At 34.4% G+C, this 18,050-nt stretch overlaps 2 protein-coding genes across 3 annotated transcripts in view; both read left to right on the plus strand.

The window, feature by feature from the left end:
• The window catches only part of ghrhrl (growth hormone releasing hormone receptor, like), a 55,382-nt gene extending 44,985 nt beyond the window's left edge, over positions 1-10,397 (plus strand). Inside the window, exons 12-14 of the mRNA XM_048177194.1 lie at positions 487-616; positions 5,878-5,919; positions 9,507-10,397. Coding sequence (XP_048033151.1) covers positions 487-616; positions 5,878-5,919; positions 9,507-9,608 — 274 coding nt within the window. The 3' untranslated portion in view covers positions 9,609-10,397. The remainder of the gene's footprint in view (positions 1-486; positions 617-5,877; positions 5,920-9,506) is intronic.
• A 3,568-nt stretch (positions 10,398-13,965) lies between these two features.
• Positions 13,966-18,050, plus strand: part of gpsm2l (G protein signaling modulator 2, like) — a 35,755-nt gene continuing 31,670 nt past the window's right edge. Inside the window, exons 1-2 of one of the 2 annotated variants that reach the window (XM_048177652.1) lie at positions 13,966-14,180; positions 17,904-17,941. The gene's annotated coding sequence lies outside the window, so the exon portion shown is untranslated. The remainder of the gene's footprint in view (positions 14,181-17,903; positions 17,942-18,050) is intronic. The other variant, XM_048177651.1, reaches the window with a different exon arrangement.

Genomic DNA, 18,050 nt, shown 5'->3' on the forward strand with positions numbered 1-18,050 from the left:
TTTTAATCGATAAAATGTTCCCAAATGAACCAAAAAATGATGTGGAATATTTTTTTTTCATGTGCCATCAACATGTGTGCAGTAGAGGGTTAATCATCACCAATATGCTGTTATTATTATTATTAGAGGACAGTAAAAGTGAACATCTCATTCTCCATCCGTGCGTCATTGATACCAAAATGGCATGGTTTCTCTCATATATCATGACCTAAAGTGACATGCTAGATTTCTTTCACACAAACCTCTCAAATAGCCTGGTCCTTTTTGGAGCTTTCACAGCATCTGTCCCCATTCAGGTTAGGGAGGACTTTGTGAGTAAATGTTTTCATTTTTGTGTGAACTATTCCTTTTAAAGTGTTGTTTTTGAAGTCATGCAGTATTATGCTCTTGTTTGAATCTATAAAATCCACTCACCAGAAGCACCCAGCTCTACCCAATAACCTCTCACCCTTCCTCCTCTCCTTCCTTTATCTCTCCTTCCCTCAGGCGACTGACCAAGTCCACCCTCCTCCTCATCCCTCTCTTTGGCACTCATTACATGGTCTTCAGCTTTCTCCCAGACTACTTCAACGTGAGCCTGCGGCTTTGCATCGAGCTGTGTCTGGGCTCCTTCCAGGTTATCCAGCCCGCTATCAGCACAACACAGCTTAAACCCAGACATCAGCAGGAGTGTGAATTACTGAACGTAGACTTACTAAGGCTGGAATATATGGAAGCTTGTTTCTGCCACAGAATACAAAAAAAAAAAAAAAAAAAAAGAAGAATTGTGAGTTATAAAGTCAGAATTGTGAGATATAAAGTCAGAATTTCGAGTCATAAAGTCAGAATTGCGAGTTATAAAGTCAGAATTGCGAGTCATAAAGTCAGAATTTCGAATCATAAAGTCAGAATTGCGAGTTATAAAGTCAGAATTGCGAGATATAAAGTCAGAATTGCGAGTTATAAAGTCAGAATAGGTTGGTTTCACGTGACGTCACAGCAGCAGCGCGAATGTGTCCGGAGGGCAGGGAGTGATGTTTCTATATAGGAATCCTATCAAAAACTCAATATTCGTATGTTTTGCGTTGTTTATGGTTGCTCAAATCGTTAAAATCGAGAACCCAGAAGGTGTTTTTATCGTTTACATATCTTATACCGTTTTTTTATAACTTATTTAGTTTTTTTTAACTTTAAAAGTTGTCGCCTTTTATAGCGTTTTGCGTCTGCTGATACTGAAATGAATATGGATACCTGCTTACCTTTTGTTTTTGAATTGGTTAAATATTCACATTCTTCATGCTATCGTTTGCAGGGAGGAGAAGACATTTTATCCTATTGAATGATAATTTGGTGTTTTAACTTCATTTTTGTAGAATTCCGTTCATGTTGATCTGGTTACCATGAAAACAGTCACGCGCTGCTGCTTCAGCCGTCGTATTGTAGAAAATGTTCAAATAAAATAAATGTTTAACAAGCTGACAGAAGTCGATGCATTTCTTTGTTGGAAGCGTGTAAATGTAACTAGTTTTAATGTTGTTTTTGTAAATATTCACTTTCCCATATGACCACGAAGGAGAATCGGAGGGTCACATTCAGGGACAGACACCGACACGCTGTATTTTTGTATTTATTTCAACAAATGACAACCGAAATCAAACCTATAGAAGCTCGTGCACAGTTTTGAAGTGGCTGTGTGCAAGTTATAATCATTCACAAGCGGGTGAGTCATACTCACAAACAATGTTAATTAAATATTACACAAAAACCAAATACAAAACTCAGCTACAGTATGTGTTTGTTTTGAGTGAAAGATAGTGGGTTTATTTAGTGACATTATTACATTTGCTAGTCGTCTCACCTTCTCAACCAAGGCAAAATTGTATTAGCAGTTTTTTTTCCCCCGAACGATATCGTGAGTTCCTATTACAGTTCTCGATTCAGCATAAATGACCAACAATGGCGACATTTTTCACAATCATGACAGAAAATTAAAATACTGCCCTTAACATCACTTGCAGAAAGGCAGCGCGATATAAACAAACCCAGACTAGAACTGAACACGGCGTTACGGCAGCTTAACATCCTCTATATCTACCTCCTCGATGGCAGTCAAGTCTTTCAATTCAGTGGAAATGTAGCTCCTCTTCATAACATAAGTATCACGTCCAACATATGTTGTGATTTTCTGTCTAAATCAGCACAGAACGGACTTTTTCCCATCTCTTCCATTCTAATTTTCACTGCTTGCCCTCCACCGGAATTTCGCGCGTCACGAGAACCACGTGACTGAAAACAACCATTGTAGTCTGATTAACCAACAATTGACTCTTGTAAATTGGTTCTTTTTAGTGATTTAAAAACAGACAATGCAAACAGCGTCTGGTTCATGATCAAATGATTCTTTTAAAGCAGTTCTTTTTTTATTGAATCAAAAACAGGCAGCACAAACAGTATACTTTGATTCATGAACAAATGACTCCTCTAAAACGGTTCTTTTTAGTGAATCAGAAACATGCAGCACAACCAGTGTAGTCCGATTAATCAAAAGTAAATCAAAAACAGACAATCAACGTAGTCTGATTCATGAACAAATTTTTCTTTTAAATCAGATCCTTTTATTAGATCAAAGCAGGTTGACAGGCAGGTAGGGCATCCTATCATCGCATTCGGACCGAATGCAATGATTGGACAAACACTGTTTGGTCCTGAGACTTTCACAGAAGATATATAGATACATTTTTTTAACATTTAGACCACTTCTATTATTGTTAATTGCTATCAGTGACAAGAGTTTCAACCAGTATAACAAAAAGTATTCATGAAAAACATTGCCTACCCTATCTTTAAGTCTAGTGTTTGATCCTCAGACATTTAATGTATGATGCCCACTTTTTCTCTACAACCATTTACAAGTCAGCAAGTGTCAGATTCCAAATCTGTTCAGAAGTCATGTGGTGTATTCCAGTCTTTAGACACGCTCCCCTCGGTACAGTCGATGAGCTCTGATCAAAACAACCTCAGAGCAGACCTCATCTCACCTTTGATCTGTTGAGACAGAAGATGGACATTGGGGTTTTAGAGATATTACTTAGTTAGCCGGAACGCTAATTGAGTTTCCTGAAGGGCCGGTAACTAATTTTGAAGATTAATTCTATGCAGGAGTTTGAGAAACATAACAGGAAGGCTGTTACCTAACTGTAAAAGTTTAAGTCATAATATGATGTCCGTGATGTGTGCTTTTTAGTGCTAATTACTTTCTTTGAAGGCTAACATTGAAGTAAGACTGTGTTCTTTGTCTTGACTAGTCAGACATGTCGGCTCACCTGAATGTGAAAATGATTGAATCGTGCAGGCGGTTTTCAGATTGCTGTTTACAGAGCCTACGGCTGTTTCAGTGACAGGTTTGATATCTCAAGACGTCTATTTTAGGGTTCTCTGTTAGATACTATATATACTAGAGCAGTATTTTGATTTAGCCGCCTTTAAGGCTGTCACTTGGGCCATGTTCAGATCCTAGGATATCTTTTAGGAAGCGCAGACATTTTTACATGGTAATCAAAAACATTTTTACTGCAACATTCAGGTTCCTCACTGATCTGAAATGACAAAAATTATAATTCTGTCATTATTTACTCGTATGCAAGTCATTACAAACCTGTATTCTGTGGTTTTTCTTTGGAACACAAAAGTAATGTCATTTTTCTTCAAACAGCATGATACCCAATGGTGTTTGGTAGAGCTGGCCACCATATGGTATCGGCTGATACAATACATGTTTATTTTTAATGTTATCGTTATCGGCCTGATAAGAAAATTTGGCTGATATATTAAGGCAGATAATTAATGAATTATTTGCTTCAGCTGAGACACTTCAGGTGCGCACTGTTCATCATGATGGTTTTGAATTGCTTGAAAAGGAAAATACAGTTAAGTTCAACTTCAACATGTACAGCACACGTCTGTCATATAGGCTAAATAAAATTATACTGAGAACACTATAATTGTGTACTTGGGACATGGATTTTAATGGTGAGACTCTTGTCTTTGTAATCAGTCTCTCAAATATAAAAATTTGGATTTAGATTTATCTGCCAATATATCGGTTATCGGCTTTCAAATATGTGACCCTGGTCAACAAAACCAGTCATAAGGGTCAATTTTTTTCTGAAATTGATATTTATACATCATCTTAAAGCTGAATAAATAAGCTTTCCATTGATGTATGGTTATGACAATATTTGGCCTAGATACAACTATTTGAAAATCTGGAATCTGAGGGTGCAAAAAAATTAAAATATTGAGAAAATTGCCTTTAAAGTTGTCCAAATGAAGTCCTTAGCAATGCATATCCACTTACAAAAATATATTTTTGATATATTGACTGTAGGAAATTAACAAAATATCTTCATGAAACATGATCTTTACTTGACATCCTAATTATTTTTTACAAATATACCAGTGCGACTTATGACTGGTTTTGTGGTCCAGGGTCATATATAAAGAATTATCGGTTATCGGTATCGGCCAAAATTTTCATATCGGTGCATCCCTAATTTTATATGAAAGAAATTTTTTCTCTGCTAGTGCTGTAAGTGATAAAGAAAACCTCGGTACTTGATACATTAAAAAAATTAATAACAGAGGCGAAATGCAGTTTGATTTAAGGAATCAACACAACCAAAATCTGTCAACATCTTTAAATTTAATTTATTCTAATTATATCAATCTGTAAAAAAAAAAAAAAAATCATATACAACATTGTTTGCACTGTTTGTTTTTGAATCATTTTAAAGAACTGGTTTAAAGGAGTCATTCTTTCATGAATCAGACTTCATTAATTGTGTTATATGTCTTTGATTTACTAGAAAAAACAACCAGTTTAAGAGAGCCATTTGTTCGTGAATCAAACACAGTTTGTGCTGTATGTTTTTGATTCACTAAAGAGAACAGTTTGAAAAGAGTCATTTGTTCATGAACTGAACTGTACTGTTAGCACTGGGTGGTAGGGCTGGGACAATACATCAATTCACAATACATTCGGAAACTAGAATCGATACAGAAAAATTGTATCTCGAATAGAGAATTGATGTATTGTCCCAGCCCTACTGGGTGAGTCACATGTTTTTGATTCACTGAAAAGAACCGGTTTAGAGGAGTCATTCATTGGTGAATTGTGCTACACAGTTTACGTTATATGTTTTTGATTCACTAAAAAGAACCATTTGAAAAGAGCCATTTGTTCATGAATCTGACTATACTGTTAGTACTGGGTGGTGGGGCTGGCTGGGACAATACATCTATTCTTGATTCGCGATAAACAAGAACTGGTTTAGAGGAGTCATTCGTTGATGAATCATGCTATACAGTTGTATGTTTTTGATTCACTAAAAAGAGCCAGTTTAAGGAGATTTCTAAGAGCAGTCATTCTATGGAAAAGAGTATGTACATTCTTCTGAATTTACCCTTTTGGATTCTACCGAATGATCAACAGCATGCAAATTCATGAGCGATTTCTATCATGTTTATATTCAGAGTCACACTTGTAAAACATGTCAGCTGTTGGATGTCATTATTATGGCATTTTCTGGATTAACTCTCTTATTGTAAGTCAGTTCCTTACTGCGGTTGAATACTCTAGCACTGGACTGTCTTGCATTTTAATTGATGGATCAGGATTTGATCCGGCTGGCTCAAAACTAACAGATACATCCATGGTTATGCATAAGTATGGGCGTGCAGAAATGGTGTTAAAAGCATATAATTTGTATCCCAATGCACTCAATCTAAGATGAAAGGGAGAGGAATAGAGATGGATTTATAATATTAGATATTTCATCTGAGGAGCACCGACTGCAATTTACAGACTCTGATTTTCTCCTTTTTATTGATTTTCTTTAGGGTCTTATTGTGGCAGTTCTGTACTGTTTCCTGAACCAGGAGGTGAGTGATTATTGTTTGACAGCCCTCACACACCGTAAAAATAAAAAAATGCACCAAAATTCAAAGTAATGTGCTGAAAGCTAGATTCTATAAATGCATTTGCAAACTGTAAAAGTCAGGCAGACATCTGGACAAATTGCCATGTTGACAGTTGATTCTGCAAGTCTGTGTTTGAATGGAGATAATCAGCATTCTCAGAGGACTGAACAACGTTTGTACTCAAAATCTGGCCCAATAAAATTCTTGTTTGCCAGTCTTTATTGATTTGATTAAGAATCAGATTGGGGAATTACAAGAGGACTGCTCAAAGGCCAATAAGCAATTAAGGATAAATAATAATGCATTGCATTTTAACCAGTGCTTATGGTAAAGGTGAGCATCTTCCATTTAATGAAACTCATTTCTAACAAAACCACTATATGAACTGATCTATTAGACAACCGAGTCACTGTTTTTATTTTAGTCTACTCAGTATAGTGATTATGGAAGCTTGTTTCCGCCACAGAATAAAACAATTTAAAAGATATTGTGAGTTATAAAGTCAGAATTGTGTGATATAAAGTCAGAATTGCGAGATATAAAGTCAGAATTGTGTGATATAAAGTCAGAATTGCGAGATATAAAGTCACAATTGTGAGATATAAAGTCAGAATTGTGAGTTATAAAATCAGAATTGTGAAATATAAAGTCGCAATTGTGAGAAATAGTCAAAATTGTGAATATAAAGTCAGAATTGCGTGATATAAAGTCGCAATTGCGAGAAATAGTCAAAATTGTGAGATATAAAGTCAGAATTGTGAGTTATAAAGGCAGAATTGTGAGATATAAAGTCAGAATTGCGAGATATAATGTCAGAATTGCGAGATATAAAGTCAGAATTGCGAGATATAAAGTCGCAATTTTGAGAAATAAAGTCAGAATTGCGAGATATAAAGTCAGAATTGTGTGATATAAAGTCAGAATTGTGTGATATAAAGTCAGAATTGCGAGATATAAAGTCAGAATTGTGAGATATAAAGTCAGAATTGTGAGTTATAAAGGCAGAATTGTGAGATATAATGTCAGAATTGCGAGATATAAAGTCAGAATTGCAAGATATAAAGTCGCAATTTTGAGAAATAAAGTCAGAATTGCGAGATATAAAGTCAGAATTGTGTGATATAAAGTCAGAATTGTGTGATATAAAGTCAGAATTGTGAGTTATAAAGGCAGAATTGTGAGATATAATGTCAGAATTGCGAGATATAAAGTCAGAATTGCAAGATATAAAGTCGCAATTTTGAGAAATAAAGTCAGAATTGCGAGATATAAAGTCAGAATTGTGTGATATAAAGTCAGAATTGTGTGATATAAAGTCAGAATTGCGAGATATAAAGTCAGAATTGTGAGATATAAAGTCAGAATTGTATGATATAAAGTCAGAATTGTGTGATATAAAGTCAGAATTGCGAGATATAAAGTCAGAATTGCGAGATATAAAGTCAGAATTCTGTGATATAAAGTCAGAATTGCAAGATATAAAGTCAGAATTGCGAGATATAAAGTCAGAATTGCGAGATATGAAGTCACAATTGTGAGAAATAAAGTCAGAATTGTGAAATATAAAGTCGCAATTGCGAGAAATAGTCAAAATTGTGAGATATAAAGTCAGAATTGCGAGATATAAAGTCAGAATTCCGAGATATGTCGCAATTGCGAGATATAATGTCAGAATTGCGAGATATAAAGTCAGAATTGCGAGATATAAAGTCGCAATTTTGAGAAATAAAGTCAGAATTGCGAGATATAAAGTCAGAATTGTGTGATATAAAGTCAGAATTGCGAGATATAAAGTCAGAATTGCGAGATATAAAGTCAGAATTCTGTGATATAAAGTCAGAATTGCGAGATATAAAGTCAGAATTGCGAGATATGAAGTCACAATTGTGAGAAATAAAGTCAGAATTGTGAAATATAAAGTCGCAATTGCGAGAAATAGTCAAAATTGTGAGATAAAGTCAGAATTGCGAGATATAAAGTCGCAATTGTGAGAAATAGTCAAAATTGTGAGATATAAAGTCAGAATTGCGAGATATAAAGTCAGAATTGCGAGATATGAAGTCGCAATTGTGAGAAATAAAGTCAGAATTGCGAGATATAAAGTCAGAATTGCGAGATATGAAGTCAGAATTGCGAGAAATGAAGGCAGAATTGTGAGTTACAAAGTCAGAATTGTGAAATATAAAGTCAGAATTGTGAAATATAGTCGCAATTGCGAGAAATAGTCAAAATTGTGAGATATAAAGTCAGAATTGTGAGTTATAAAGTCAGAATTGTGAAATATAAAGTCAGAATTGCGAGATATAAAGTCAGAATTGCGAGATATGAAGTCGCAATTGTGAGAAATAAAGCCAGAATTACGAGATATAAAGTCAGAATTGCGAGATATGAAGTCAGAATTGCGAGATATAAAGTCAGAATTGCGAGAAATAAAGTCAGAATTGTGAGTTACAAAGTCAGAATTGTGAAATATAAAGTCAGAATTGTGAAATATAAAGTCGCAATTGCGAGAAATAGTCAAAATTGTGAGATATAAAGTCAGAATTGTGAGTTATAAAGTCAGAATTGTGAGTTACAAAGTCAGAATTGTGAAATATAAAGTCGCAATTGCGAGAAATAGTCAAAATTGCGAGATATAAAGTCAGAATTGCGAGATATAAAGTCAGAATTGTGAGTTACAAAGTCAGAATTGTGAAATATAAAGTCGCAATTGCGAGAAATAGTCAAAATTGCGATATATAAAGTCAGAATTGCGAGAAATAAAGTCAGAATTGCGAGATATGAAGTCGCAATTGTGAGAAATAAAGTCAGAATTGCGAGATATAAAGTCAGAATTGTGAGTTATAAAGTCAGAATTGTGAGTTACAAAGTCAGAATTGTGAAATATAAAGTCGCAATTGCGAGAAATAGTCAAAATTGCGATATATAAAGTCAGAATTGCGAGAAATAAAGTCAGAATTGCGAGATATGAAGTCGCAATTGTGAGAAATAAAGTCAGAATTGCGAGATATAAAGTCAGAATTGTGAGTTATAAAGTCAGAATTGTGAAATATAAAGTCGCAATTGCGAGAAATAGTCAAAATTGTGAGATATAAAGTCAGAATTGCGTGATATAAAGTCGCAATTGCGAGAAATAAAGTCAGAATTGCGAGATATAAAGTCAGAATTGCGAGATACTGTATGAAGTCAGAATTGCGAGATATGAAGTCGCAATTGTGAGAAATAAAGTCAGAATTGTGAGTTATAAAGTCAGAATTGTGAAATATAAAGTCGCAATTGCGAGAAGTAGTCAAAATTGCGAGATATATACTTGCAATTGCGAATTATAAAGTCAGAATTGTGAGATATAATGTCGCAACTGCGAGAAAAAAAGCAATTACCTTTTTGTTTTTTATTCTGTGGCGGAAACAAGCTTCCTTAGGTTAGCCTATAGTTTAAACATAATTACATAAAAATATTTATAATCTAAGTCAGGTTTAGGTTAGGTTTTGAGGAAAGTCTCTCCTGGGTTTTTGTGATTGTATATCATATATGTGTTTGTCTGTCAGGTTCAGAATGAAATACGCTCACGATGGATTCGATATCAAGATGGGAGTTACGCTGTCGTCCCTGTTGGAGCCAAAGGAAGTCAGATGGACACTCCTTTCTAGAGTCACTCAAACTCATCAGTCTGTAAATTGTATTGCTTGGTTTATATGACAACAAATGACTTAAAGTGAGACCATCCCCATTAACTTGCAACAGTGACACCAAACGTATTCTGACAGCTGTAATAGTGGCTTAAGTGTTTAAATATTTCACATTTGGGCTGCAAGATATCTGTGAGAAATTAGAGAAATTTATATGTTCAAAAAAATGTGACTGCTGTCAAATTGCAGTGGCCAAACGTGATGTCTGGTCTAGGATAATTGACATCATCCTTTATTTAAATATTATTAAACATTTGTTAAAGATTTGTAAGAATATTGCGTAGTTGTGCTTGGAGTCAATTGTGTTGTTTGTGACAATGCAATGGAACATGCCAAATTATTCTGACATAAGTTTTGGACTGGCTGTCATCCAAAGAAAATATGAATAATCCAGAACCAACAAAATATTAATAACTGATTATGTTGTCAATGTATGTTTTTTTCCTGTGAGCTTTTTGTTTATCTATGCATTTCTTTACATAGTAAAATAACATGTAGCTGTATTTGCTTTCTTTGCCAAATCATTTTGTCAGATGCGTCCCTCATATTTAAAATATTTTTCTCATATTTTGATGGTTTAATCGAACTTGTAGGGTCATTAAAAACAAATATGCCCTCTGGACATGACTTTTGGCCACAACTCTGTATGTTTGTATATATGTATTTAACATTTCTTTATGTATTTAACATTTGTAAAGAGAAATTTAAAGATTAATAAATTCATGGATTTCTGAGAGAGATATGCGGTAACCCTGGTCACATGTCACATTTTTTTATTAAACTACAATTTCTGTTGGCCAAAACAGTGGTTTGATATTTTTATGTTAACTTTTTCATTTTTATTTAATGGGTTGTTTTGTTTTTCATTCCCAACTTACCCCATATAGTGCGACAACATTCCCTGCAATTTGTGCAACATATGTTCAAGAAACTGTATTTTTTTTTTCTGTGATAGTGTAAATGTTCAAAAGCATCTTTGTAGCGAAGACTGATACTGTACGTGTCTATACAGACACTAACTCTCAAAAACTAGCCTGTTTTTCCATTCTGCTGGTTGATTGTTTCTAGGTCACTCAAAAATCAATGAATTACTGAAATGTTGCAGCTACCGAGAGCAGAAATTGTTTTACTCAGTTTATTGCAGAATAGAAGACATTTGCAGATGTGGAGCCGCCTAGTAGTGAGAGCTGTCTTATATTTCTCAACATATCAGAACAAACTAGAAACATTGATGATAGCATCTGCTCTACACTGTTCCTCCATACTCATATTCACCTTCTCTGAACATGCCAAATGTGTTGAACTGTGGAGTGCTTTTGTTTATCAACATTGCTTCCAAAGGCGTCTTGTCTTTTCTCTTCTTGTATTGTCTCTTCAAGTCTTTTCTCGTCTCTTCTAGTCTCATCTCATCTTTTCTTGTCTTGTCTCTTCTCTTTTCGTCTCATCTCTTCTAGTCTCTTCTCGTCTCATCTTTTCTCGTCTCGTCTCTTCTAGTCTCCTCATCTAGTCTTTTCTCGTCTTGTCTCTTCTCATCTCGTCTTCTCGTTTGGTCTCTTCTAGTCTAGTTTCGTCTCTTCTAGTCTCTTATCTTCCCGTCTTTTCTCATCTTGTCTCTTCTCGTCTCTTCTCATCTTTTCTCTTCTCATCTTGTCTCTTCTAGTCTCATCTCATCTCGTCTCTTCTAGTCTCATCTCATCTTGTCTCTTCTCATCTCGTCTTGTCTTGTCTCCTCTCATCTCGTCTTTTCTCATCTCATCTCGTCTCTTCTAGTCTCATCTCGTCTTTTCTCATCTCGTCTCGTCTCTTCTCGTCTCATCTCTTCTAGTCTCTTCTCTAATCTTTTCTCATCTTGTCTCGTCTTTTCTCTTCTCGTTTGGTCTTGTCTCGTCTCTTCTAGTCTCATCTCTTCTAGTCTCATCTCATCTTGTCTCTTCTCATCTCGTCTTTTCTTGTCTTGTCTCTTCTGGTCTCGTCTTGTCTCATCTCTTCTGGTCTCGTCTTGTCTTCTCGTCTTGTCTCTTCTAGTCTCATCTCTTCTAGTCTCTTCTCGTCTTTTCTCATCTTGTCTCTTCTGATCTTGTCTCTTATCTTTTCTCTTCTCGGCTTGTCTCTTCTAGTCTCATCTCGTCTCTTCTAGTCTCATCTCATCTTGTCTCTTCTCATCTCGTCTTTTCTTGTCTTGTCTCCTCTCATCTTGTCTTTTCTCATCTCGTCTTGTCTCATCTCGTCTTGTCCCATTGTCTCATCTCTTCTAGTCTCGTCTTTTCTCGTTTTGTCTCTTCTAGTCTCTTCTCATCTTGTCTCGTCTTTTCTCTTCTCATCTCATCTTTTCTTTTCTTGTCTTTTCTCATCTCGTCTCTTCTAGTCTCATCTCATCTTGTCTCTTCCCATCTCATCTTTTCTTGTCTTGTCTTTTCTCATCTTGTCTTGTCTCTTCTAGTCTCTTCTCATCTCATCTTCTCGTTTGGTCTCTTCTCGTCTCATCTCTTCTAGTCTCGTCTTTTCTTGTCTTGTCTCGTCTAGTCTCTTCTCATCTCGTCTTCTCGTTTGGTCTCATATTGTCTTTTCTCATCTTGTCTCTTCTCTTCTCTTTTCATCTTTTCTCTTCTAGTCTCGTCTTGTCTCTTCTAGTCTCATCTCGTCTTTTCTCGTCTCTTCTCGTCTCTTCTAGTTTCTTCTGATCTTGTCTTTTCTCATCTCATCTCTTCTCGTCTCATCTTTTGTCTTGTCTCTTTTAGTCTCTTCTCATCTCTTCTAGTATCGTGTCATTTCTCTTCTTGTCTCTTCTCATCTTGACTTGTCTTGTCTCTTCTAGCCTCGTCTCTTCTCACCTTTACTAGTCTCATCTCTTCTTGTCTCGTCTCTTTTCATCTTGTCTTTTCTTGTCTCTTCTCCTCGCTTCTCTTCTCTCTACTTCTCAGCTCTTCTCTCTTATCTTTTTATTCTTCTCTTCTCGTTTGTACTTGTCTGTTCTCATCTCTTCTCTGCTCATCTCTTCTGTTCTCGATTTTTCTCTTGTCTCATCTCTGTTCGTCTCTTCTAGTCTCTGCTTGTGTCTTTACTTCTGTTCTTGTCTTTTCTCTTCTTGTCTCTTCTCCTCACTGCTTGTCTCATCTCATCTCTTCTCGTTTCTTCTAATCTCATCTTGTCTGGTCTCTTCTCTTCTCACCAAATGTGCATTTATACTCTGTTGCCTATAAAAAGCTTTTATAAATGCTGTATTTATAATGTATGTATTTACCAGCAGTATAAATTATTTTGTTTCCATGTTTTTGAGCGGCCTTAAGTGTATTAATGCATTCAATCATCAGAATGCATTACAGAGATGGAAATATTATCCAGTTTTATGATCTATTAGGCCTATGTATGTAAATTGTTGTTGTTTTTTATGCCTTTAAGTGCAGTTAAGCTGATGTCATCATATATGTGCTTATGTTATATGCGTAAGCAAGCTGGCACAGTGTGTACATGTACCTATTTTTGAGCTCAAGTGCTCTTGATCTTTTGCTTTAATGTCTGACATGTAATTACCTTTTATTAAAACAGGAAAAACATACATAAATGTCTTCATGGCCTTCAGAAATCTTTAAATGTCAGCTGGTGTTGTCCGTCAGTAATAAACAGTGACCTCTGCTGGTCAATACATCTCACTACTATTTACTCACCCTAGTTATTTATGTAGTCTTTCTTTTTTTTTTTTTTTTTACATACAGTTATAACTAAATTGAGGAGCCCACAGAAATAAATCAGTAAAATAATTTCTGCTCCTAGCACTAGGAAGTCCAATTAATTTGAGTGAATTGATTCTTTCAGACGGTCAGTTCAGTGAACCGATTCACCATGAATCGGTTCGCTTTATTTTATTAAAATATATTTTTTAAATTAGTTTCATAGTCTATAGCTTGCCTGACATGTGCTTTCTTTTATTTAAACATTGTTAATTAATAACGTATTAGTATTTTAATAATAATTAATTATTTTAATTAGTACGTTACATTTTCCTCAATATTTTTAACAACATTCCCCCGTCCTTCATTAAAGTTTTGAACTAAAACAAACTCATCTGTTAAAGTTAAACGCTTTGTAAATCGATTCGACCAAAACATTAAAAAAAATCGGCTCAGCATTAGCTTGTTAAAAAATAATATTAAATAACAACGCTAATTATTAGTAAAGACCTAATTTCGCAATATTGCTCCCTCTTCATAGATTCAAATTTGCGAATCGGTTGGCGAGTCGGTTCGACTGAATCATTCAAAACGATTCGTTCACGAGCATTACTTCAGCACACAAGTATTATGATGGCGAGGCGTGGCGTTTACAAACTCCTGTGTAATGATTGGCGTGCCAAAGCAAAAGACGCTTTCCTTTTTTTCCGAAAAAAAAAGTTAGGAAAGGAAAGTATCTTGAGAAAACATGGCGGATTAAGAGAAAGAAACTTTATCGATGCTTCTTGACAAAGAGAGAAACTTTTCCACCACAGGACATGAAGCGCGATTACACATTTAAAGTACAGATCTGAAAGTGTCTGAGGTATGAGTTTGATTTCTTTTCTCCTTTGGGTTTATTTTACTTCTGGATGAACAGTTTCTCCACTGAACTAATCGGTATATGTGTTGCATATTAAGTACTTCCTTGTCTTGTCTTTCTTGAGAAACGTTTTTCATTTATTTATTGCTGCTTCTATGACAGTTTAGTACAAAAAAACGACTTCCTACTAGTCAAAATTATCTTTACAGTTTATCTGAAGGCACGTCAATATGCTGACCAGCCATGGCATAATAATAGTGAGAATATTCTGTCAAAACATAGTGTTCATTCATCTACTAATACGATATATTGAAATAAAAATGGGTGAAAATTATATTTTACATGAAAACAAAAGGGCTGTTTTATGACATTATTAGGTGCATTTTCCTAAATTAGAAAAAACAACAAAATATCATTACCATAATCCCCGAAAAATAATGATATATCACTTAAATTGTACTGTTTATATTCATATAGGCTTGTAGATTGTTATTAAATAATTAATATAAAAAAAGTTTATATAAAAAATGTATAAACATAACAAATCAAATTAAAATATCATTGCCATTAATATTAAAATATCATTGCCATAATCCCCGAAAAATAATGATATATCACTTAAATTGAAATTTACTTAAATAAAAAGTACTGTTTATATTCATATAGGCTTGTAGATTGTTATTAAATAATTAATATAAAAAAGTTTATATAAAAAATGTATAAACATAACAAATCAAATTAAAATATCATTGCCATTAATATTAAAATATCATTGCCATAATCCCCGAAAAATAATGCTGTATTATTTAAATTATACTGTTTATATTCATAGGTTTATAGAATGTTATTAGCATAAAAAAAATTATAAAATGTATTAACATAAGTCTCACCATTAACAGTAACGAAAAATGCACTGGTTTCCATGAAAATGAGAATTATGGCTGTTGCTAAAAAAATATGTCAATAAAAATATTCAATTGCACAATAATAGGGGTCAGTTTATTCATGCAAAATATAATATTTTCTTTTAATTTTGGGGTGAAATATGATCGTGAGACTCATTATAAGTAGTTCCCTCCCGTGGGATTTTATGAGAAACACCTGGAACAGGCTCCGGCTGACAGAATGGACACAGCCGCTCTTGTGTTTGAATCTTTTAATGAATCACAGCTGTTTACAGTGCACAGGCTGTGTTTTATTCTATTGTAGAGACTGACTAATCTGGACTATTCGTGCTCACAAAGCTGCTGTCACAGTGCAGGGTTGTTGAATAAGTGGCTCGATGTTTCTGGAACTGTTGGGGTAAATAAAGCATGAACTGAATTGATGGTGCAGACCAGTTGAATATTCCTGGCATGCTTGCCTTGTTCAGTGAAATTACACTGGCAAGCAAGTTTAAATGTCAAACAAAAAGGAAAATTCATGCAGTGTGTCTTTATCACACGCTTGAGTAAACTTGCAGTTGGTTTGCTGGACAAACTGGCTCAGGTCTTTAGGAAAGGAGCCACAAAACCACTCTTGGCCGTAATCAAGTGAACTTTTTTTTTTTTTTACTTGAGATGACGGTCACAGCCCTTTCCTGAGTATCCAGATTGTCAGTTGATGTATTTTTGAAAGTTAACAATGCGTTCAGTTTTCTGCTCAATGCAAGGAATTCCTGAAGTACAAACAAATATGATTTCTGACGCATTTTCCCACTGCCTGTACGCTTTTTGTTTAATTCACAAATGAAAATGTTGTCTCGCCCTCTTGTTTTTCCAAACCCGGGACTTTCTTCTGTGTAGTGTTGAAGGGTTAGTTCACCCAAAAATGAAAATAATGTCATTTATTACTCACCCTCATGCCGTTCAACATCCGTAAGACCTTCGTTCATCTTCAGAACACAAATTAAGATAGTTTTGATGAAATCCGATGGGAGGCCTGCATAGGGAGCAATGACATTTCCTCTCTCAAGATCCATTAATGTACTAAAAACATATTTAAATCGGTTCATGTGAGTACAGTGGTTCAATATTAATATTATAAAGCGAGTAAGCGACGAGAATATTTTTGGTGCGCCAAAAAAAAACAAAATAGCGACTTATATAGTGATGGCCGATTTCAAAACACTGCTTCAGGAAGCTTCGGAGCGTTATGAATCTTTTGTGTCGAATCATGATTCGGATCGCGTGTCAAAGCACTGAAATCACGTGACTTTGGTGCTCCGAACCGCTGATTTGACACAAAAGATTCATAACGCTCTGAAGCTTCCTGAAGCAGTGTTTTGAAATCGGCCATCACTATATAAGTCGTTGGTTTTTTTGGTGCACAAAAAATATTCTCGTCGCTTTATAATATTAATATTGAACCACTGTACTCACATGAACCGATTTAAATATGTTTTTAGTACATTAATGGATCTTGAGAGAGGAAATGTCATTGCTCCCTATGGAAGCCTCACTGAGTCATTGGATTTCATCAAAAATATCTTAATTTGTGTTCTGAAGATGAACGAAGGTCTTACGGGTGTGGAACGGCACGAGAGTGAGTAATTATTGACATTATTTTCATTTTTGGGTGAACTAACCCTTTAATTTACACTCTAAAAAATGCTAGGTTAAAAACAACCCTAGTTGTGTTGAAAATGGACAAACCCAGCGGTTGGGTTAAATGTTTGCTTAACCTTAAAAATGTTTTGTTTAACCTAGTTTAACCTTGTTTAACTATTGTTTAAAATTACTGTATTGTTTGCTTAAAATGAACCCAAAGTATGTTGGAAATTAACATTTATTAATATGTTTAATAAATGAACATGTATTAGTAAGTTTAATGAATAAGTAAACAATAAACATTTATTAAATTGCTTATTATTAAATGTTCACCTTTTGATTATTATTGTTGCCTCTAGTAATTATGTGTCTGAATTTTAATTTCCAACCTATTTTGGGTTAATTTTAAGCCAGCCATATAGTCATATTTAAATAATAGAAAACTGCCTAGCAAACATTTAACCCAAGCGCTGGGTTAAAACAACCCAGTCGCTAAGTTTGTCCATTTTCAACCCAACTTGGGTTGTTTTTAACCCCGTTTTTTTTAGAGTGTAGTATCATTTTTTTTTTATACTAATATAGTATTTATTAATATTTTGAATCATTTTAAATTTTAAAAGTTTTAGTACTTTTGCTATGCGATTTTGTCAATTAGTTTTTTTTTTTTTTAAATATCTCTATTTAGGTTTCATTTATTTTTTTTCAATAAAATTAGTACTTATTTAAAGTTAGCTGGCAAGGCAACATTTCTCATTTTAGCTTAGGTTATTTTAAGTTTATTTTTTTCATCTAATATTTATATGTTATTTTATTTCAGCTTCAGTTAACAATAGTTTTAGTTTTAAACAGTGGCAACACTACTTCTGTGGAATGTAGAAGGAGATGTTTTAAAGATGACAATCTCCAAAATGACGTTAAAGGTCATGCACATCGAGCTGAAGTCATATGATAACAAGTTTTTATTTGCTAAAATATCATCCCCTTTCATCATAGCTCTCATTTGCATGAATGTTTATACTCAAATATATTGCATAAAGAAGCATTGCGCCATGCAGGTTTGATATCAAATATGCCAAATGACATTGATTCTTGGGCATTTCTCAAAGATTTTATGGTGCTTTATTGTCAGTTTTGTAGTTTGACAGGTTCTGGCCACTGTAATGTTTTTGAAAATGTCTTCTTTTGTGTTTCTTTGAAGAAATCAAGTCACACGGGTGGGTTTGGATCAGTGTGAGGGTGAGTAAGTTATGTCTAATTTGTCACCATCCCTTCAAATGAAATTATTCATCAAGATTATTGATGGTGATGGTTTCAATTCTTGTGTTTCAATTCTTGGTTTCAATTC

Source organism: Megalobrama amblycephala, linkage group LG24 (assembly GCF_018812025.1).
Source record: "Megalobrama amblycephala isolate DHTTF-2021 linkage group LG24, ASM1881202v1, whole genome shotgun sequence".
Classification (NCBI taxonomy): domain Eukaryota; kingdom Metazoa; phylum Chordata; class Actinopteri; order Cypriniformes; family Xenocyprididae; genus Megalobrama; species Megalobrama amblycephala.